General features: G+C 40.7%; 1 protein-coding gene across 1 annotated transcript in view; it reads left to right on the plus strand.

Moving 5' to 3' along the window:
* Positions 1-18292, plus strand: part of LOC116995179 (sucrase-isomaltase, intestinal-like) — a gene marked incomplete at its 5' end in the record, with an annotated part of 57429 nt that extends 39137 nt beyond the window's left edge. Inside the window, 8 exons of the mRNA XM_033057585.1 lie at positions 1338-1486; positions 5265-5349; positions 7819-7875; positions 9512-9642; positions 10449-10537; positions 11579-11628; positions 15380-15538; positions 18200-18292. Coding sequence (XP_032913476.1) covers positions 1338-1486; positions 5265-5349; positions 7819-7875; positions 9512-9642; positions 10449-10537; positions 11579-11628; positions 15380-15538; positions 18200-18259 — 780 coding nt within the window. The remainder of the gene's footprint in view (positions 1-1337; positions 1487-5264; positions 5350-7818; positions 7876-9511; positions 9643-10448; positions 10538-11578; positions 11629-15379; positions 15539-18199) is intronic.
* Between the last annotated feature and the right edge of the window lie 4972 nt (positions 18293-23264).

A 23264-nucleotide genomic window follows, 5' to 3' on the forward strand; every position in this document is an offset into this window, starting at 1 on the left:
GTTCACAGAAAGAAATGAACAGATATTTTGGATGACTCAGCATCACCTAAGAATTCTGACTTTTTTGTGGAATTAAGCAGTGTTTGTACAGTGTCAGAACACTGGTAAAAATATAGTGCAATTTTTGAAATAATAGATGGATGCTCTGGAGCTCAGAGTCAGCAGGGAGTATTCTTAGTGAGTAATTCTGGCATAAACATAATAATAGTGAAATTTTACTTAAGTATTGAATTTAATTAACATTAGGTTAGTGTTAAAATAAAATCTTATATACCCACTTTGCCTAATTAATTAGGTATTTCAAACAGTTTAATTAATATTTTTCTTGTCTGAAAAGCACTAGATAATATTAAAAGCTTTTCTACTTCTGTTACTTTTGCGTTTCATTATCCTTGGAATTCATTGTATAGTCTTCATCTTTAATGAGAAAATTGAGTACTCTGGAAAGATTTCATGAAGGAGAGAGGGAGCCATGTGATTCGTAAGCTGGCTGTTTAGCACTGGAGAGGCTGACAGGAGGAATTAAAGGAGTTGTAACTCTTCCCCATATCAGCACTGCCCTTGGCTGCATGCTCCCTGCCATCCCAGGGGAGAGCCAAGGCTGTGCTGGAGTAAGACCAAGCCCAGCTGATGAACACAGACAGACTGCTCCAGCCTGCCCTCTCGATGGTGGGCACAGGGCATGCCCTGTCTCACAGGACAGCATTGCTGCCAGTGAGGGGCACTGCTGATGTGTGGGGGTACTGTCAGTCAGGGCATCCTAAAATGGGGCACATGGGAGGAGAAATCAAGTTTCTTAATGGATGAAATGTTTTCTGTACCTCACACAGTGACTTTGGTCACACCTACTTGCTTCAGCAGGTTTGTAAGTTTACTCTTTTGAGTAGATTTGTCTTTATATTCATGGCCAACGTAATTATGCTTTTGACTTTGATCTGCAGATTATCAGTCTTCCCTTTTTCCCATGTTTCATCTCCTTTGTCTGAGAGGGCTTATATCTCCAAGATAAATTAATTTCCTGAGCACAGGCATGGAGCCCAGCTTCCTTCTCTTCTCAAGGCTAGGGGTGGTTGCAGAGGGCTCACATACGTTGTGGTGGGGCCTGATCTTTTTTTAACTCACTGGTATTTTTCAAATTAAGAATTTTATACAAATGCTAATTTGAGAATAATGGATGTTGTTCTTAATATATCTTATAGTTTGAAATAAGTACTTTTTCTTATTTAAGCACTCACTTCCATAGCATCATGCCAGCCATAGCTCTCCCTACATTGCACACAGCTTCTCTGCTGAGTTTGTGTCAGTGGTCAGTACAAATCTAAGTTCTTCTTGAACAGGAACAAGACCCAGCTGTGTTTGGAGATGCTTTTGCCAAGATATCTCGTGCTACTCTTCGGATCAGATACTCCCTGCTGCCATACTTATACACCCTGTTCTACGAGTCTCACGTTTACGGAGGCACGGTGGTGCGGTCACTGATGCACGAGTGAGTTTGGAGTCTCTTTTTTATCATAATTTGCTCACAAAGTAGTTGAACTTTTTTGTATATACTGCTTGATATCCTTAGGAGACCAGTTACAGTTTTATTTATATATTGCATGCTCTCTCTTAAAAGAACAGTTGAACAATTATATAAAACAAATTATATGCACAAAGAGAACTCTTAATATATGCAATTAATTTACTTTAATAGATGACCTGTATTTGTTAACAGTGGGGTGAAAAAGACAAACTTAAGAAAGAAGAATTCTGAAAATTTTTAATCTTAGGCAAATATATAGTTCTTTTTTATTTCAAAAATGAGAGTCACATACCTGTATTTTCTGCACTTGAATGAAATCAATGAAAACTGTATTCTGAACCAGAATGCTAAAAGGCCTCATACAGAGAGTCCAATGATCCATAGCATTTGGGGTTTTTTTTCCAATTTAGCACTTGCATCTGCATGCTATCTGTGAAATCCACATCTGTGTCCACAAATTGCACAGAGAAAACAGAGATAGAGATGTCTGAGTGTAGAAGCAGGTGCAAAACTGAGATTAATACATGCAGACTGAAAAGCCCCTTTGAAAATTAAACTCAGATTTTTGGCACAACTCATTTTTTCTTTTTGGAAGAAGCAGGAATCCAGCTGAGGTTTAGTTTCCCTGTCCTCATATTTTAATTAGTTTTTTACCTGCTTTTGCTGAATTTTCTACTTCAAGATGCTTTATGCAAAGACTAGAGCAAAAGGAGTGCAAACAATACATATGAAAGCCTGAAGCTCTGCCACAATTTCATTTCATTGGTGAAGGCTATGTAATAGACTGTTTATTTTCCCTTTAGATTAAAAATATTCTGGTTAAAGGGTAAGGCATTTTTTGCAAATTAAACTGAGGTTACTCTAAAGTGCAGACCATTCAAGTATGGAAAGGATAAGCACAAAATCTGTTTTGCTTACTCAGCATAATGGTTAACTGATAAATTTTAAAAGCAGTATCCTTCCTCTTTCTACTTGGCAATGTTGTTTTACTAGATAAAATTAGGGAGAATTTTATAGTTACTCATAACTTACAATCAGCTATATGCTATTTCAAGTATTTGTTTTAGGTCTATTTTTGCTTATTGTGATTTGTGTTAGTATTGGAAATGCCCAAGTTAATTTTGACATTAATATTAGCTAATCTCTGCTAATACAGAATTACTTTAGTGTCATTAAAGCTGCCTTTCTGACCATTACCATAATGGAAATAAAACCTCTCAAATGCATGTAAGTAGGGTAGGCATCAGGAGATCAACACTGCTGATCAAACTGTTTCCCTCCCCAGTGCCCCTACTGGCATCCTAGTCCCATCACTTGCTGATGTTGCCATAGCTAGATCCTAGAATGGCTTAGAAGTGTTTCTTACTACTACTAGTTAATTCAGGTTACTGTTATTTACTGTTATTACTTACTGTGTATTTCTTACTATTTCTAATTAATATTAATTTAGTAGTGGGTCTGCCCAATTAGAGAAAGTGATCCCAGGTGCTAACAGGAGGAGAAATGTGGGGTTTTGAGAAAGAGAACTCAAACAGAATTTTCAGTGTATTGATGATGGAAGTTTACATCAACCTTGCCTCTTACTTGTAAAAAATACAAAGGAAAACTAAAAAACTCCTGCATTAGTTTTTCAGATGAAATTCTTACAGGTTCAGAATCCTTACCATGAAAACAAGTGTACCCAGGCAGGGAGTCTCCAAGTAATAGTGATTTCCTGTGGACATTTCATTCCATTTTGAACATTTAGGGTCTTGTTTCAAGTAACAAACAAGAACAATATCCCAGTAGATTTTTTTAGGTGCATTTGGTGCCAAGGAGGCTTTCACTCCATAAAGCAGAAGTGTCAATATCTCAGGTGTCAAAAAAAGACTGTGAGGTAGTAATCCATTAGTGGAAGGGAAGGCTGTGTTTAATGGCTAACCAAGGGGGAGGTGTGACAGAAAACAGGCCAGCATCTAAACAGAAGTAGTAGACGGAATTAAAGACCTTTCATAGATGACAACATACTTTAATGGCTTATGTTTTCAAAATAGGAAAGTTCATTTGTTTGCTGAATTTGTGCTAGTGATTGCTGTAATTGCAAGAGAAAATTGTGCTGAGTGAAAGGGTGAGAAGTTTGTTTCCATGTACAGATACGATTGATTCTTCTTTTTTCATAATTTCTTGATCATCTTTTTGTCCTGCAATCTCCCACAACAAAATATATTTTATTACTATTACAATTTTATTACCATGGAATTAAAAATACAGAGAACCTATTGAGGTGATGAGAAAAACTCAGGGTTTATATTTCAAAAACTTTAGGACAAGGTAATTCATCAAAAACCATAATCTGCTTTAAACATTTACAAAGTATTATGTCAAAATGCAATAATGACCAAGATTAAGGTGTCCAAAAGATCTACTGTTCTGGACAGAAAAAGAAACTCTGAACAAATTGAAGTTTTTTTCAAGCAGAGCTCAAGGCATTCCTTCAAGAGCATTTTTTCACTCAGTAGGTATCTTTTTATTGCCAAGTTGTCTTTACTTAGTTGGGGAAATTTCTGTAAGGCTGGGCTGGGTGCGGTGTGTGCCTTTGCCCCGAGCAGGCAGGGTGGCAGAGCAGAGCAGTGACACTGAACCACTCTGCTCCAGCCAGTGTTCAACAGAGACCTGGCTTTAGACAGGGGCAGCTGCAAAGTCCATGAGACAGACACAGTAAAGGAAGTTTTAAACAAGGAGTTTGTACGTCCTTAGAGAATAATATGTAAATATGCAATGGCCAGTTGTGAATTTGTCAAAAATGCATGAAAACCAGACCAGTTGCTATCTCTGACAAGGCAGCAGGGCTGTTGGAGGAGCAAAGGGGCAGAGGAGTAGCAGAAGTCAGGAGGTACAAGGTACCTTGGTTTAAAGGGGATTTGAGATGTGGATTTTTTTGTCCATGTGGCATTTTTATGAGAACTGGGATCCATAAAGTATTTCCTCAGGAGGAGACTCACAGATGATTGAAAACCTATTTAAATTCTCAAGGATTTTATGCTGGATGAAAGGAAGGTTCCTGAGTTGGGAAGGATCTCTCTTCTTTGCCAGGTGCTATTCAATATTTTCATTAGCTGATGCATGGTGGAATAGAGGTCTCTTCCCAAGAGAAGGTAGGTGATGCCAGGCAAACAGGACTGTGAGCATTCTGGAGAATATGATCAGAATCCAAAACAATTTTAGTGCATTGAATAAAATGGACTGAATTCCACAGGTTTTCCATCCGTTCCGGAGAGGCAGCTAAAATGCACAAGATGTATGAGTGTTGCTCTCTGTTTGCCTTGCAAACAATTTCAAATGTAAATCTGTGAAAGGTGTGGGAGGCCAAATCCAAGGATTTTCACAAATGCTTTAGATCCTAAAGCATAGTGTTTTTCCTTTGTGTTCTCTCTCCTGGGCCTGGCCCCTATCCTGCTCATTGGCTCCACAATGAAGTCTCAGCCCACTGAGCAGAAGTGAACTGTTTTTCCACTGTTGCTGTTCTGGAAAGAAATCAGCTTCATAATTTTATGAGAATTCTGGTCTGCTTTGGGATGGTACGTACTACTGAAATGTCTGAATCTCTGTCCAGCTTTTGGCATTCCCTCAATCAGGAAAAATACTTGGCTGTGTTGAAGGATACTTTGAGGAAGCAGATTTCATGTCACAATGAGTAATATCAAAATATTTGGCAAATTCTGACAACTATGAATTAACATTGAGTATTTTACTTTCAAAACAGATTTACCTCTGATCAGGAAACTCATGGAATAGATACTGCCTTCCTTTGGGGATCTGCCTTTATGATTGCTCCTGTTCTTGAAGAGGCAAGTACTGTAATTAAAAATGCCATCATACTGGAATAAAAGAAATGAATGGTGCTTAGGGCATTTGCTGACATTCAGAGCATGTTTGCTCATATCTATCCCTTTCTACTTTCCACTGTCAGAGCTTGCAGAATTTCTGAACAGTGCAGACAGTACAGAGCGTCTCAGTACTTGAAGTGGGAGGATGAAAGTGAGGGCACAGCCTTTCCCTTTTACTCCAAGTGAGGAATGGATGTAAAGAGGCTGGATTCTGCCCCTCACATGCTCCTGTTATTGTGCTGGCAGCAGTCCCCAAGGACACACACAGAGCAGTAATTGTTGAGCTAGGAGAAAACACACAGATATGAAAGCAAACTGGTATCCATATTACTGCTCACCCACAGTGTTTTGGAACTGCAGCATCTCAAGGGCTGTGGTAGGAGTTTCCCAGCATCACAGGCAAAGGCAGTCATTATGGAAACAATAATGATAACGTAAGCTGCTAACAGGACAGGTTTTAAAAAGCAGCATTTTCCTCTGCTGTGCTGGGCACAGTGCTGGGGTCATGGCTCTCGCTGCTTGGCTGGAGCAAGGGTGTGTTTCTCTCCTTGCCCACCACTGACTGCTGGCAGCAAAAGAGAGTTATGTCTGAGCAGATCTGAGTATTTGCATGTGATGTATCCTAGTGCTGTTTGTAATCAGCATGCTGCCAGAATATCTGATGTATTTCTAGATGTTGCTGATGGTCAAACACATAAACAGGACACTGTTACTCACCTTGTTTTCTAACCAGCCCTTTTGTCTCTGTGAATTTAATATAAATTAAATTCTAAAACCATTCTGTCCCCACTGAGGCATTTCATTCATCAGTCCTTTATCTTCAGACTCCCACAGGTTTCTAATAGCTAATGAGTAGAAAGAATATTTCACAGGGTCTTAGACCAGTAAGATGATGAAGGATAGGAAAAAAACCTTCCCATGAAGATGGAGGGACAAGCCAGGGGAGGCTTGCTGCAAAGAATTGAATAAAAGTGGACATTATAAGGATATGTAAAATGTAAGAAGGTCTAAATAAGGAGTTCTTGATGTTTTTTGGAGAACATCACAAAAGGAAGGCTGCATGCCTGTGGCCTGATGAGGAAAGCAGAACTTTGAAGGCAGCACATTGCTGGATCTTGCAGCATGACAGCTGGCAGCCAGGGCTGTGCAGCTGGCAGGGCAGGGGCAGAGGTGAGCTGTGAGCCCCTCACTGTGGCAGTGACTGTCAACCTGCAGCTTGGCATCTGCCTGTGTAGAGAAGATGAGTAAGGGATGACTTGATCTTCACTCCTTGAGTCCTAGGATGAGAGCAAGTGAGACGTCAAAAAAAAATTAGAATGGAGTCTGCCTTGCACACTGGTTTGTTATTTAGGGAGTCATGATGGTGAGGCTCATGGAATCATGGAGTCACAGAACAGTTTGTGTTGGAAGGGACCTTAAAGATCATCTAGTTCCAACCCCCCTGTCATGGGCAGGGACACCTCCCACTAGACCACATTGCTCAAAGCCCCATCCAACCTGGCCCTGAAATCATCACAACTCAGATGGTGGTTACACACTTTTCTGTAGACCAGAATATCAAGGGTTGTCATAATACCACAGGGAAAAGATGGAGAAGGGAACATCTTGCCTTTATAGGGTTTTTCATATATCTAAAATCCCTAAAATGTCAAATGGTAGCTTTGCCTTAACTCTTCTCTTCCACCTTTATTTTCTTGATCCACAAGATTCCTGTGGTAGTCCTTGGGGCTAATATCTGCACTGAGAGTAAAAATTAATCTGTTTGTGAGAATAGGCAATTTGTGACAAAAATGGAAGTATGCTTTGATTCCAACTGTTCCTGGAGTTATTAATGCAAAGTGCCTTTAGCTTGATTTCATCCCTGCAGTGATCTGACACAACACATGCTGCAAAACGAAGTACAGTAATTGTGCAATTAGCAAAGCATTTATTATTTATTATTACTTATCTGCAACTTTAAATTGTTTACAAGAAGAGAAGGATCAGTAGCCTCTGTGTGCTATAGCTCATTCTCTGCCTGTTTCTGGGACAGGAATGGTGCAAGGGGCACTGAGCAGTGTCCTCCCACTTTAGATCTGAGGCCCTGTCTTGCAAAGTCTGTCATAGCTCTTGCTGGGGCTACTCAGATGTTGGAGGAGTGCACCTAGGCCAGTTACATTTGTAAGATATAGAGATATAAAATAATCATGTAACATTGACTCATCCCAGGCTATGGCAGTGAACCCCCCACAAATAGGATAGGCTTGTCTGTTTAGTATCCAGCACTAGTCCACTGCTATGACAATAACTCAGCCATAATATCCAAAATTTGACGTTATTAGAATATTCAGCATACATCTCTCCATGCACAAATATAATAAAGCTAATGTAATATCAGAAATGCAAAAAGAAAAAGGACTTTAATCTCTTTAATCTTTATAACAATTACAGGGAGCAAGATCTGTGACTGTATACTTCCCTGATGCACAGTGGTTCGACTACTATACCGTATGTATTTTTAAGATTAATTTTCCTACTTCTTTAATAAAATAATTTAAATTTGTACAATTCCAGCAAAATAACTTTTAGCAAACTTCTGCAGTATTTTTACCTTAGCATCTGTATTTAAGAAAACTAGAGGAAAAAAGTTTACATCAGCCTAGCGATGGGAGAGTAAATGACACAGCTTTTCAGTAACATTTTATTTTCTATTTTTGCCATGTAAAGCTCTGAGACACAGCAAACAGAATTTTCAAGAGCAGCCTAGACATGCATGAAAATGCCAGGATTTCTTTCTTTCCCCCCCAGTTTTAATTCTTGTTCTGATACACTTCCACACACAGAGGCATAAGCCCAAACCACACTCCTGAGAACATGCCACAAACCCTCCTGTGCATGTGCTTTTGCACACACATCATTTTTGACAGAAGGCATATTGGGAGCACAAGGTGAGGCACCCCTCTGGAAGATGTGTCCAAGAACTGCAGAACAATCTGCTCTGTGGGACATACCAGTGCCTTCTCTTCAGGGCCTGAGTCTTGAGCTTTCCAACACCATCCCCAGGACTGCACTCCCAAAAGTGCTCTGCTGCAATCTGCAGGCTAAACCCAGCGTTGGCTTCAATGGAAGCAGTTAACCTGATGCTAAGAGCTTTCAGAAATGTGAGCCCAGGATCATCAGGCTATTGTTAACTCTCCTGAGTGTCCCTGGCAGAGGAGCAGGCAGAACAGAACTGCTCTCAGAGGAAATGCAGACTTATTTTTAAATATTTTTAAATAAGTTTGGTCATTTTCAGCATTTGGCTGGTGTCCTCACATGGATGTTCATCCAACCCTTTCCTTTTTCTCTTTTCATGAGACTGTGATGCATAATTTAACTGATTTAAGTCTCGTTGTGGTTTCCTCTGAACTGGGCTGGGCACGGGGAGAGTGGCCTGTGTCTCTTGCCCTGCCTGCGTGCCTGCCCCGGCATTGCTCACCTCCCAGTATTTGGCACTTACTTGTCATGCACATGATGCTTATCCAAACCAAAGTTGGGTACTTGCCATAAATCATAATTATCATTTACAGAGGGCAAGAGCAAAGCCTTCCTGTTATTTGCTCTGTACATGTCTTGCCTACAGCTGGTTTTGAGGCATTAAATCAGAAAAGGATGAGAGAACTTAATGCTGGTTGTCTATACACACACAAATTTCACTCACTGAATGCTGTAATTACTTTTTGAAAGGGGAAGAATTGTTCTTAGAAGAGAAGAAAATCTACAGTTTACATTCCCAAATGACTATGAATCACTTACCTTAAACTCAATTGTGACAGGCTCCATATGTATAAAAAGAGGAAGCAAAAGTTTCTTTTCCTTTTTGCTCAGTGTCTTGATGAGTGTTTTTTTCATAGCATATGGAATAATGATACCATTTTTAAAGACCAATTGCTGTCTTTCAGTCATGATGCTTCTATCTCAGGCATATGCATAATTGCAGGGGCTAGATCCTCTTTCATGTTAGAAAGGAAACTAGAATAATACTCCTGAAATCCATATTTTTTTTCACTGATGTAACTGGAATCAAATTTTTTTCTTTTTCAGTGGTCTATAAGTATAGTGCCTAGATTGGCATTTTTTTTAACTGCATTAATTTTTGTGGTAGGGCCTTAAAGTTCCAAGTGCCTGGAGGAAGAACTATGCTACTGTGTCTGCCCCACTGAACAGGATCCCTCTGTACATCCGTGGAGGGTACATTCTGCCACAACAGGAACCAGCCACAACCACTACTGAGAGGTAATGTCACCTGTGTTTGTCACCAAGCAGCCATGGTGTGGGTGAGACCCACAGAGAGTCAAAAAATCAATCAAAAGAAAGTGCAGAAGAGAGACTATCTGCAGCTCCCAGCTGCCATCCCAAGTGATAAGTACAGTATTTTTATACCACAATTCACTCCATTTCATTAGGTGAAATCACCTCAGAGATGACCCACGTCACTGTTAGCACAGCTGACGCCTACTCCTGGTTCTGTGATTATGCTCAGAAAAGCTTTTGCACCTCTTACTGCCACACTGACCTGCTGTCAGTCACTCAAAAGAAATGTGTGCAAGAGGAAATGCAAAATTCTTCTTGGGTGAATTTACCAAATGCCATAGACAAGATGGAAAAGCTCAAATCTTTCTTCAGAAAAAATATTTCACCATGCCTATGGGTAATATACTGGTCTCAAGTCCAAACCATGCTCAGAAGCTAATTTGAGTAGGAAAGAGAGGGGACAGCACTGTGCAGCAGCCATAGTAAGGTAGTACTGGTTACCAGGTGAGTCCCAGACAATCCAGTTATCCACTGAGAGCACAAAAGAAGGGGGAGCTTGTCCATATGAGCACTCAAACCATGGGAAGTCTGGATTTCAGTGGGACAAGGCAAGGCAAAGATTTTGCCATCACTTTGAGAGTCATTTGGTGAACACTGTTGTCATTCTTCTGTCAGGACCATTTTGTAACCTTAAAATGGGAGTTGTGTTCCACAGTTTTAGTTAAGTTACTTGGAAGGGACAGTGCCCCAAGGTTTGTATTGACACTTCTCAACATGTTTGTCAACAGCCGCCTGAACCCATTTGGGCTCCTCATTGCCCTGGATGAGCAAGGACAAGCTTCTGGATCTCTCTTCTGGGATGATGGTGATTCCATTGGTAAGCCTGGTGCCCTGCTGTGAAGCAGTACCTGCATACAGGGCTCTTTCTCCTCAGGCCACCTTTTCAGCAGTATAATGGCACTGGCTCCTGCTAGAAATAGCTGGAGAGCTGACCCCAGATTGAATGGTAGAAAGGTCAATGGCAAGTTGAATGTGAGTCAACAGTGCCCTGGCACCAGGAGGGCCACCTGTGTCCTGGGGGCATCAGGCACAGCATCACAGCCAGGAAAGGGAGGGGATTGTCCCCTCTGCTCTGAGCTGGGACAGCCTCACCTCGTGTGCTGGGGGCAGTTTTGGGCACCACAACATAAAAGACATGAAACTATTAGAGAGTGTCCAAAGGAAGGTGACAAAGATGGAGAAGGACCTTGAGGAGAAGCCATGTGAGGAGTGGCTGAGGTCGCTTGGTCTGTTCAGCCTGGAGGAGACTGAGGGGAGACCTCGCTGCAGTTGCAGCTTCCTCATGGGGGGAAGAGGAGGGGCAGGCACTGATCTCTGCTCTGTGGTGACAGTGACAGGACCTGAGGGCATGGCCTGAAGTTGTGTCAGGGGAGGTTGATGTTGGATATTAGAAAAAGGTTCTTCACCAAAGAGGGTGGTGGGGCACTGAACAGGCTCCACAGGGAAGCAGTCACAGAAGCAACCTGACAGAGTTTAAGGAGTCTTAGGCCAATGCTCTCAGGCACAGGGTGTGACTCTAGGGGATGGTGCTGTGCAGGGCCAGGAATTGGGCTTGATGATCCTTGAGGGTCCTTTCTAAGTCATCTTATTCTGTGATTCTGTGAAGGTGAAAAGCTGGTTGCTGTTGAAGTCAGTGTTATGATATGGGAAACATGTGACACTGGGAGCAGCTAATCTGCTAGAGAGGGCAATCTCTCACATTGTGTTCTCCTGAGATCAACCTAAGACCAGAGAAAGAGATTAAATAGCCCACAAATGATCTTAGCCTGACCTTAGCCACTTGCTACAATAATGTGAACTGTTTATGGATTTTGCTGCCTGTTTTGATATCAATCCTCTTTGCTTTGTGTTTTAACAGATACTATTGAAAACGAGAACTACTTCTTGGCTAAATACACATTCAGCAAAGTAAGTAAGACACCTACGTACATATAGGTAGCTGTATTTTAATGTAGCCACTGTAAGGTGCTGATGTCTAACTTTTCTCTGGAAAACTTTTTATCTTCTAGCTCAGTCTATAAACCAGATAAGATACCTAATGCTTTCATTTACAGCTAGCTACAAAATAGTCCAACTGTGATCCTACAGTTTTATGTTTGCAGCGACACATGTCATTAACGTCCCTGCTGCAATACGAATCTGAAAAAAACCCACTTTTTCAACATTTTTTTCCTTAGTTGCAGCTTCTGGGGACGAGGGACCTTTTTCTTGTGTTCCTCCTAGTGAGCACTTTCAGTCTGACAGGTGGGAGAAAGCTAGAATCTTCTCTTCAGGATATTCCAGTAACCTTTTAACTTCGATCACTTGATGATTTTGTTTGGTGGTGCAGAGAATTATGTAGTCTCAATTCTTTAGCTTGCATTTCCTTGTCTGACAGCACAGACACAGCTCCCATGGTGGGTGTCCTGTGGAGAGATCCAGCATGCTACTGGCCACCCACTGTGCTGCTCAGATGCTCTGTGCAGCACAGGAACAGATTGGCTCAGGGTCAGTGCACTGATGCCTTTCCCACAGCACTCAGTTCTGTGCAGACGTGTCCTGAGAAAGATCTATAGAAAAGCCCAACAGTCAAGGATTCAATTGAGTAAAATATTATAAAATATATCTACCATAAGCTCATTAAGTATATGATAGTAAGTTGTGGGAGTTATTGTAACAAAACCTTACCCTACTTCAACAACCTATCTCTACAGATTTATTTCATCTGCAATTATAGCATTTGGTAAGAAATAGGATATTGCATATAGACTACGGCATGGTTTGGTCCCCAACCTTCTGAATATGAGCCAGCATGTGCCCAGATGGCCAAGAAGGCCAAGGGCATCCTAGCTTGTACCAGAAATATACAGGACTGGGGCAATGACTGTACCTCTGTACTTGTCACGGGTGAGGCCACACCTCAGATCCTGTGTTCAGAGAGGGGCAGTGAAGCTGGTGGAGGGTCTAGAGCACAAGTCGTGTGAGGAGCAGCTGAGGGAGCTGGGGCTGTTTGGCCTGGAGAAAAGGAGGCTCATGGGAGACTTTATTGCTATCCACAACTGTATGAAAGGAGGGTGAGCCAGGTGGGGGTCAGTCTCTTCTTCTAAGTAACAAGTGATAGGACCAGAGGCCTCAGGTTACACCAGGGAAGGATTAGATTCGATATTGGGAAAAATTTCTTCACTGAAAGGGCTGTCAAGCCCTAGAACAGGCTGCTCAGAGAAGTGGTGAAGTCATCATCCCTGGAGGTATTTAAAAGACATGTAGCTATTGCCCTTTGGGGACATGGTTTAGTGGTGGACTTATCAGTGCTGGGTTAATAGTTGAACTTGATAACCTTAAAGGTATTTTCCAACATAAATTATTTCATTATTTTCATGCCATGTACAGTAATTTCACGATTATAAGCCGCACCATTTTGACTAAAATTTTGGTGCGGTTGGCTTATACTCAGTGCAGCTTATACTCAGTGCGGCTTATAATCGTGAAATTACTGTCCTAAAAGCCCCAAAGTAATCTACAGAAAATAGTCAAAACAATAAAATCATGTTAATCCCTATTGTGATACTGATCTTAGAAGATCTGTCTTCCAGGAGCAAGAACAATCCAGGGTAAGCCAATGGGCTTTATTATGTAGACTGGTATATTCATGAGATATTTTCCTGGAACTAGTACTACATGGTATTAGTTTAATACCATTAACTTTAAATTTAACTTATTTTGTTCTTGATTTACCAAGAAAAAATTCCTTCTTCTTCAGAGAAAAAAGAATATTTCAACAGCAAAAAGGAAGAAACATCACTTTAGGTTTTCTATAGTCTGTGTATTTTATTGCAGGAGGGCTACAGAAAAACAATATCCAGTTTTATATTAAATTTTGAACTGTGCAAATTAGATTGTTGCTTCTCTGGTACTTCCATTTCTCATTGCTCATATTTGACTTCTGCCTGTAAATCCATGAGTGAATTCCCTATCTGCGTTCCAATAATCTTTAATGCTGAGTTTTTATCATGTGTTTATAAAGAAAACAGTCCATCTCATATAGCAAATTTGAGGTATGAGAAATGTATGAATGTCTTAGTATTTGTTGCACATTTCTATATTCTTTAAAAAGTACGGAAGAATAATTTAATCACATCTAGTTTTAGGACAACACACAAGTTTTGTTCTGGTTTCTGACATCAGATCAAAGGCTTCATGTTGCTTGGTTTTGAGTGATATCCATAACTCCCTCGAACAATAACTCAGGACCTTCCTGTGCAATTGTTTTAGCCATTAGATGCCTGGGGAGGAGAAGGTCACATCCACCTGGACCATCCCATTGCCCTGTGCAGGGCAGGGAGTTGGACTCCATGATCCTTATGAGTCCTTTCCAAGTCAGCATATTCTGTGATTCTGTTTCCCCAAGACCTCCAGTTCTACACCTTGGTCAGGGAAAATGGTGTCTGCTGAAGAGTCCTGTCTTGAGCCTTTGAGCTTCAGAGCTGAGTTCAATGTCACATTGTGCTTCCTATATCTGTGTGGCCACCTGAGCTGGCTCTCCTGCTTAGCCACACCTGAGACAGCAGCAAAGCATCCTAGGAAGGTGCTCTCTCTAAACTGAGCCTCCCTCTGTGCTGGAGCTCTGCCAGAGGGGATAAGACACCACTTGCAACAGGTACCCTAAAAAATTCTCTGGAGGCTTTTGCAGGCCTCTCCTCATTTGCTAAATAATAGCCAACATTCCTTATTTAGGCAGTTTAAATCAGTGTACTGGGGCTTAGCACTTATTTTTAGTGTGGATGCCTGAAATAAGCAGTCTAAGCATAGCCCTAAGTTACACATACTGTGATCTAGCTCCTGCTCCCCTCCTACAATGCACTACTGAAATAACATAAGCTAATTTATGCAAAAGGTTCCATCATGGGTTTCTCCTTGGCATATTTTTAAAAAGTCATGATTGCATAGCAGTCCATCATTTCCTGAGCAGTGTAATTAATCTTTATTTCCTCAACAACTTTGATCACATAACAAATGCGATGATTCCTCTTCATTGCATGTATGGGAAATTACTGTCACTGATGATCCAAATGAATTAGTGTAATGACTTTGCATGTCCTCTTGGTGCACCCCTAAATATTGGATGTATAGTAAATAAAAAGTACAACAAACAAAGTTCTGTGGACATACAATATTCCTTTAGTCCCCTTAAAGCTGGGATATAGGGGGGATTTCTAGATGTGGTACATAAAATAGGGGCAAAACATCTAGCAGTTAATGTTTGTGGAAGATACTAGTGTTTTAAAGCAGTTAGTTTTGGATGTTAATTAAATCTGTCTTGAGGTCACTAATTGAATCTCTGTATCTGGATTTTGGCTTTGCATATGCCACTGTACTCTGTAATGGATTCAAGAACAAAATTTACATTGATTAAAAGAAGAAAAATGTCTTCTTGGACATTTTTTCTATTTGTAATCCAATAAATTCTGTAAATACTATTTACTTTCTTAGTTAATAATCATACATGAAACCTTTCTTATGTACAAATTAATTGACTGTTGTTTTTTCTTTTATGACTTCAGTGTCTACGTTGGAAGGCATTCTGTATGTTCATTGACAAGGATGAAATCTTGTAACTGTGCAGCACGTCACCTCTAAAGAGCTGTCATGGTCCTAAAGTTTTCTCTGTGGCTTTTTCCAGGGAAGTCTGAAGACAGAAATAGTTAAAAATGGCTACCGTGGAGCTGACACTCTGAAGTACAACAAAATTACCATTCTTGGCCTGAAACTGAGACCTCAAGCTGTGTCTCTGAATGGAAAATCCATCCGTGGAGATGCTGTGTCCTATGAGATGAATGGGGTAAGACTTGAATTGAGAGGTTAAGAAAAAACATAGGGAGAGTGAAGAACAGTGAAGAGAGATGAAGTCACTGAAGGACAGGAACTGTTTCTCACCACACCCCTTTACATGTTCAACCAGACACCAATTCTTTTACTTAATGTTTATCTCTCTTTTACTTAATGTCTGCCACTTACACAAATTTTTAAACTAATGAAATACTGGAAAAAAGCTAAAGATCCCTGAGCTGAGAGTGCAGTTAGTAGTTTTATGGGCATTCTTATCATTCTGATAAAATGACAAAACTTGTCCAAGCTTTTAATCTGCTGCTGAAAAGAAGTGTTGTGGATTTTTTTCTCATGATTACTTGGTATCCAAAAATTATTCCAGTGTAATTTGCTCTAAGGAGCATCTCCCTATCATCCAAAGAGATATAATTTCATCATCTTAAAGTGCCAAGCTTCAGTGTTCCAGAGCAAAATGCATGACTTGCTTGTGCATTTCTTCTCTGGCACCAACACGGGGACATTGCAGAGGGGATGGACTGAACACCCCTGAAAAGCCCTAAGTGGCAACAGCCTCTGTGGTCCCAATTTTGTTTTGCACAGGAGTGTAGACAGAAGGAGCAGAACTTTTTCTTCCTTTCCTCTGGCCACTTTCCCATATCTGTCACCAGCCGCCAAGCTGAAGTGGCCATTCACACTCTGAGATGTGTACTCACATCTCAGCACTGGTCTGCATCTAGGGAACTCCTGGTGTTAACACTGCAAAATGCCACTAAGTCATGCAGTGAAAGATATCTGAGGCAACAAGTAGTGGATGTCACACCTTGTGTTACCCTACCCACCTGGCTTAGCGATTAAGTTTCATTTGTAACCAAAGAGTGATCTCCATTATAAATACCTGTACTACCATTTATTTTATTGAAGGAATCTGCAAAGGAAGAAAATTGCTGAAAATAAATTTCTGCCTTGGAGAATTGTAAACATCTCCCTTTCAGGGACAATGTTATAAATCAATGTAATCAGTATTGCCTCAAGGGATGAAATTGTTTAAGAGCCTCTAAGCAATCTGAAAGCAACATAAATGTAGCAGGTTAAAGAAAACATTCCATTGAGACATGCTTGAAGGTACCAATCACAGAAATACAGAAGATAACTGCAGCCTCACGTACAAAGATGATTTAAAAAAAATCAAAAATATAATTTTAAATTTGATTTAAGAGCAAAATATTATCTTGGTGACTTAAGATCTACTTCGAATGCTGGAGCAAAAAACCCATCAAGCTGATGATGTAGGGATCCAAAACTGCAAAAGAGTTAAATTTTCTACACCAGATAAATATATTCCTCTCACAATTCTAAGACATTCAGTCAAACCTCTCCCACAATACCTGAACAGATGTTACAATGTCACTACCTATATTCCTCTCATGTTTGACCCTCTAATAAAAAAATTTAATAATTAAAAACAAAAACTAAAAGAGCACTAGCAGCACCTTGGGTTTATATCTTGAAAACTTACTAATTTAATTTTAAAAATAAAATGCAAAGGGCGAATTTGCCACTTTCTTACAGTCTTAGTGAGATTAGATTCTTATAATAGTTTTACAAGCAGAGACCCCACTGTTTAAAGGGCTACAGTAGAAAGTAACTTCTACCATATTGGTTTTGCTTTACAGAAAGCAAATTTACCTAATAGCAGTGCTAAAATGCTTATTGAGCCATATTTATTTGTATATAAATAGAAACAGGTTGCTTAGTAATAAGCCACTTCTTTCTCTGATTCATGCAGCGCTACCCTGATCTGACATTTGCAATATCACAGAATCTTCCTATTATTAGGAATCTGTTATCTTTTTTTCCTCTGGAGTCTCATGCCTTAAGGAACTGTGCAGTGACTGCAGCAGGGATGCTGGAAGGCTACATCTGTTGGCCAGGCTTGTGCTGACAGTGGGCATAGGGAAGGTTCTTTTTATCACACTTGCATCCTCTGGGAAGTGCAGATTGCTAACATCCATAGCTCCCAGTGTCCATGCAGTATTGCAGTCTGGAGTAGCCTCTCTGGCTGCCTGGCAATTTTCAGGTTAGAGTCTGGATGGTTTTGCAGGACTTTTGTCTGGATTTTTCCTGTATTTGAAGAAAAGGTAAATTATTCAAGAAGTGGAATTCCACTTCACTAAGCAGTGGTAGAGAACTGTTTCTGATGAAAGATGAAAATATTAGATAATTTGACAAAGTCATCTAAGTAAGCACAGACTGTTAGAGTAATGTTAACATGAATTTGTGGGCTGGCAAAGTGAATGGATATCATGCATTTTAAAAGATTATTAATTCTGAAACCTAAAGATAAAACTGGTGAAGTGCTGAAAATGGAAATTATGTGAGTAGCACAAAATGCATTAAATTTAACACTGAACAGGGAGAGAGAAGGACAGATATTGTATTTATAATTTAATATTTAATTCATGTAATTAATTAATTTTAAACCATTCCTGAATTTCTAAAAGGGATGTTGAATTGGATACAGCATACTGCCATCAAGTTAGTCTCACACTACCAGATATGTTAAAAAAAATCATGAAGGTCTAAACTCAAGTTTCAGTTCTTAATATCTGTTTTGAACTGTTTTGTCGTTTGTTTTTTTTTTTACATGTGTGTCTTTTTTTTTTCCCCCCTACAGAAACTGGTGTTGCGGATTTCTGCTCCACTTACCCAGGAACTCAACATTAAGTTTTACTAGAAAGGTCAGAACACACTGACTTAATTTAGCACCTTTGGCCCTCAGATATTGATCTCACTTTGATTTTAATGAAAAAAAAAAAGTCATTAAAACATTTCAAATGAACCTGATGACTGATGACTGATCTTTTCTTATGTAGTATTTGTAACTCATTATTCCTCAAATAAAATTTTCAATAGTAGCTAATGAATATTAACATAAACTGATGTGTGTGCAAAATAGCATAAAAGAAATCATCCTGAAAATTCTGTCTCATAACAGATGGGGATAATATTTGGAAATGTTCTCAATGGAACCATATTCTACACAGCATACACTGTTTGGGTTTTTTTCAAGGCTATGGTAGGGAAAAAAAACAAATTAATTTAAAATACCTAATTAATTTCCATAGCCCAGTACATAACCTACCATTAATATAATATGCAATACATACAATATATAATCTAATAAATATTAATATATTATTATATTGTAATATATAATCTAATAAATATTAATGTAGTATTATATTAAATATTCTATAATAATAGCTAAAAAACCAACCCATTGTCCCAGACTACAAGATCTACAACTATAGTGATTACTCACTCTTGTCTCCATCCTGAAATGTGATTGCAGCCTGGGCATATCTTTCTCAAAGTGCGCTAGGTCTTGTGGAGGAACCTTAAGACTTTGGTCTCTCCAGAGTCTTTGCTGTAAGATCTGATGGGACATATGTTTGCTCTGCACAACGCAGAACAAGCAACTTGCACATCAGCTTTTTTTGTGGGAAGAAGCTGGAGAAAATAAGATATTACAAAAAAGTGTAGCTGAAGATGGTGAGGAAGAGCGGAATATGGGCAGTGAGGTGAAGGAGGATTCAAGGTGACAGATGAGCTATCTTCATTGATGTAGGATACAGCACATGACTACAGTCCTTGATGAAATAAACACTTGAAAAGTGCGGCACTCTGAGTCTATGGACTGTGCAAATGAAGGTCGCTGTGCTGTTAGTGATGTTAGCAGGGTTTGTGAGAGCTGTGCACATGGGACAGAGGAAAGGAGGAGAGCATCCTTTGGAGCAGACACCATCAGCAGGCAGCCAGAGCAGTGCTTGCTGCACAAACCTGAGGAAGAGCAGAGGCCCAGAGGATGTGTCTGCACGGTGTGTCATGGCTCTGCACTAGAGATCCCAGAGCAGAGCCACAAGTAGGGGCTCCAGCAGCACAGGAGGTGCTGGTCCAGAGGCTGCTGGCCACAGACATTGTCTTGGGCTTGGCCACACTGCCAGTCATCCTCTCGTGCTGCCTGTGAGAGCCCCGTGCCTGCTCACCCTGAGCATGTGGCAGACATAAACACAGAAAACTGCTGCATGGTTTGACAATGTGGGATGAATGAGGACCAATAAAGCAGACCAGCTCTGTGCAGAATCCAATCTCTTCCATGTTTCTTTGCAGCAATAGCAAGAGGTACCTGCTCTCAGTTTTCCTCAAAATATGAGGATGTTAGTTCCTCACCATGGCAAAAGAGCAAAGAGAGAGAGCAAGAGACCAATGTATTAGAGAAAGCAAATTTGTAAACACCCTGGCCTGGACTGGGGAGCAGAATTTGGTTGGTTTGTGAGTAGGGCTTTTTTTGTTTCAGTGGATTTCTCTCTAATCCACCTTACAGTGTGGGCAAAAGCAGGATTGGGAGAGGAGAGGAGAGGAGAGGAGAGGAGAGGAGAGGAGAGGAGAGGAGAGGAGAGGAGAGGAGAGGAGAGGAGAGGAGAGGAGAGGAGAGGAGAGGAGAGGAGAGGAGAGGAGAGGAGAGGAGAGGAGAGGAGAGGAGAGGAGAGGAGAGGAGAGGAGAGGAGAGGAGAGGAGAGGAGAGGAGAGGAGAGGAGAGGAGAGGAGAGGAGAGGAGAGGAGAGGAGAGGAGAGGAGAGGAGAGGAGAGGAGAGGAGAGGAGAGGAGAGGAGGTGAATTTGCTGACAAAGGGTGAAAAAGGTGACTGGTGTGGAAACAGGAGCACAGATGTGGCTAGAGCACAATGGAGATGTTGGACATGTCACCTCTGTAAAGAGCTCTTTGCTGGATAAGCATGTTGAATCAGCCAGTGCTCACAAGTTTTTTGTGAAATCAGTGACTGAGCTGCCACTTGCACATATATCTTAATAAAACAAGTGCAGTAAAATACACTCTTACCAGCATCAATATGCTGTTCAAGCTTGTATTACAACCTGGATTTTATTTCTTTCTTGTTATTTTGAGCCTTGTAGCTTCAGTGAACAAAACAGGAAATCACTAGTCAGTAATACGTCTGCCTTGGGCTCTGATTTCACATATTTATTTCAAAATCTAAGCAAGACAGCCCTTGGTCAGCATTTGTAATAGGGACATCAAAGAAAAACTGTGGGGCCATGTGTGTGTATCTGGCTATTTATCCTCTCTGAGCATTGAGATGCAGGTGTACTTTTGGATTATTTACACTTTTTTGAAGTTCTGGTTACACTGCTTATTCGTTCCCATTCCAACAATTTCTTTTTTATTCTTGTGAAAAAGATAACAACTTCAACAAAAACTTCTGATCATCTGTTAAAAGTGGTATGAGTCAAGAATCTACAGACAAATATTTTACTGTCTTCTAAGGTTAGTTTGGATTAATGAATGAACTTCCCCAAGTGTTGGTGTGGATTATATTTATTACAGATACAGATTTTCAGTGGAGTGAGAACTTCTCAGGCTGGAATTTAAAAGCATTTGTAGTCAGCTGCTTTCTCCATCCTGCCTTTGTTAGCCATAAAACCCACCAGCTGAGTCCCTCAGAATCTGAAGGAGTTGAAATGTAAATGGAAAAAACTTACTTTGCATTTCAAAACCCTGGTGATTCTGTGCTCCTGCCTTACAAAGCCATAAAGAGAACACAGAAATTCACCAGCCAAGGTACAGTGACCCACTCCTAAGAATATGTCATTAGGCTTCTCTTCTGCAGAGAAAGGAAAAACAAACATTCTTCATACTGCCCCATGTACACTTCTTTTTTTTTTTCATCGAAAATGGATGTTTTGAAGTTTAATCTCAAAGGATCCCCACTGTTCATTCTTGCAAAAGGCTTACATTGATTTTGTGTAACATGAAAAGATGGTGGCAGCCTGAATCAGCTACATGGCTGAAGCAGAACAAATTAAACGAAGGGGACATGCACAGAAGGAGCTGCTGTGCTCAGTAAGCCAAACACAAAAAATCGGTTCTGATAGACCCAATGAGGTATTGCATGTCTTGGAATGAAGAAGAGACAAAGGATGATGTGACTCTGCTAGAGCAAAGGAGACGCTGGAGGAGATGTGGGAGCTTGTTGGACCTGAGCATGAGCTCCCAATGAAAGATTTATTCAAAAAGGAGGTAGAGCAACCTCAGAGATATGGACAAGTAAAGGCAGAGATGCTATAACTCATCTGTTTGTCATACTGGTACCATCTTGTTGGAATAATCTGTTCCATTCTGGGATCAGAAGTATGTGGAATATACTGAAATAAATAAGCTTGCCACAAAATAAAGCCACAACAATGTCTGAAACGCACCCAAAAAAAAGCATTTTCTGGTGAATGCACTGTGGAGCTCAACCTGTCTCTAATGGCCAGGAGAAGGCTCAGTTCCATGAGAGTCTCAGTGTACCTGTGGGGGCAGAAATGTAGTAGCAGAAACTCTCTAAATTAGCAAAGGTAAGATTTGGTGTCTGTTAAAGAAATTAGACAAATTCAAACACGGATAATTTAATTGCTGGAGCAGCTTTTCAAGAACTATGGTGAATTCTCCTGCAGTAGACTTTTTTATAAGAGAAGTGGATGTTTTTCTAAAAGAAATGCTCTTGCTCAGTAATTAATAAGTTTTTTGGAACTGTATTCCTAGCCTGTGTCATGCCAAGTGATCATAGCAGTGTCTCATGGGTTCACGATAATGAATAATGAAAGGATATTTTGTAGGTTTATTGCAAAACATATGGAGATTTCTGTGACAAGTCAGTGCTTTTGGAGGTCTCCACAGAGCTACAAAGATTACAAAATATCATTGCTATGACTGGATTTTTGGTAAATATTGGCATGCAATATATTTTGAATATATTTTAATAACTTCTTGTGAAGGTTTTGGTAACTGCTTTTTCCTGTCACCAGGTGGAATCTGAATCTACCTGAAAATCAAAGCAATTCATTGCCATTCTCATGCAGGAAATATTTGCTACTCATGTTGCCAACAGATCTGCAACCAAGATGAAAAATATCACTGAGTCTGGAGTGTGCATGAGGTACACAACAAGTCTCCCCCCGCAGAGCTGGTGCCTGGCCCTGGGGAGCAGTGATGCTGTTCCTGGCTCTCACCCCTTGCCCAGGGACAAAACCCACACAGCTGCTGATGTGACACAGGAGGGTGAGTGTGGCATTTGGGAATGGGGTAATGTGACCAGGGGTGGGTATAGGAACAGCCAGATGTCAGGGCTCAGCACCATCGTGCAAGCCAGAATGCAGCCTCTCCTGGGAGGCTCCCAGTGCAGGGACCCTGCAGGATCCATGGCCTGGGCTGGAAGTGCCACCTTGGCTTCCCTGCTCCCAGATCCATGGGGGAGGCATCTGGAGCCTCAGCAGTGACCTGTGGAGACCTTGGCTGGAGACTTGCCACTGTGCTCACTGCAAATGCATAAAATGTAAATACTGCAGTGGAGGATTAGGAAATGAAGGTGACATGAACCTATTGGGCTCAGAGGGAAGGAGACTGCCAGGGCTTTCTCTTGTGGGGCACATTTCCATCCCAAGAGGGACATAGAGCTGCCAGAGGGCGTGCCTACAAACCTGGGTTCTCTCTCTAGGAACTAACTAACTACAGGGATTAAAACTAGCACAGATGCAGAATGTTGCTTCTATAAGCTCCAGCATTGCTCCCAGGTCATGCCCCAGATTTGGTAGCCACTACTCAATGGCTACCAAGAAGTCATCCTACAATTATCCCAAAGAAAAAATTGTGCACTAGAGCATTCTGGTGTCCTCTCCTGT

This window comes from Catharus ustulatus, chromosome 4 (assembly GCF_009819885.2).
Source record: "Catharus ustulatus isolate bCatUst1 chromosome 4, bCatUst1.pri.v2, whole genome shotgun sequence".
NCBI classification, from domain to species: domain Eukaryota; kingdom Metazoa; phylum Chordata; class Aves; order Passeriformes; family Turdidae; genus Catharus; species Catharus ustulatus.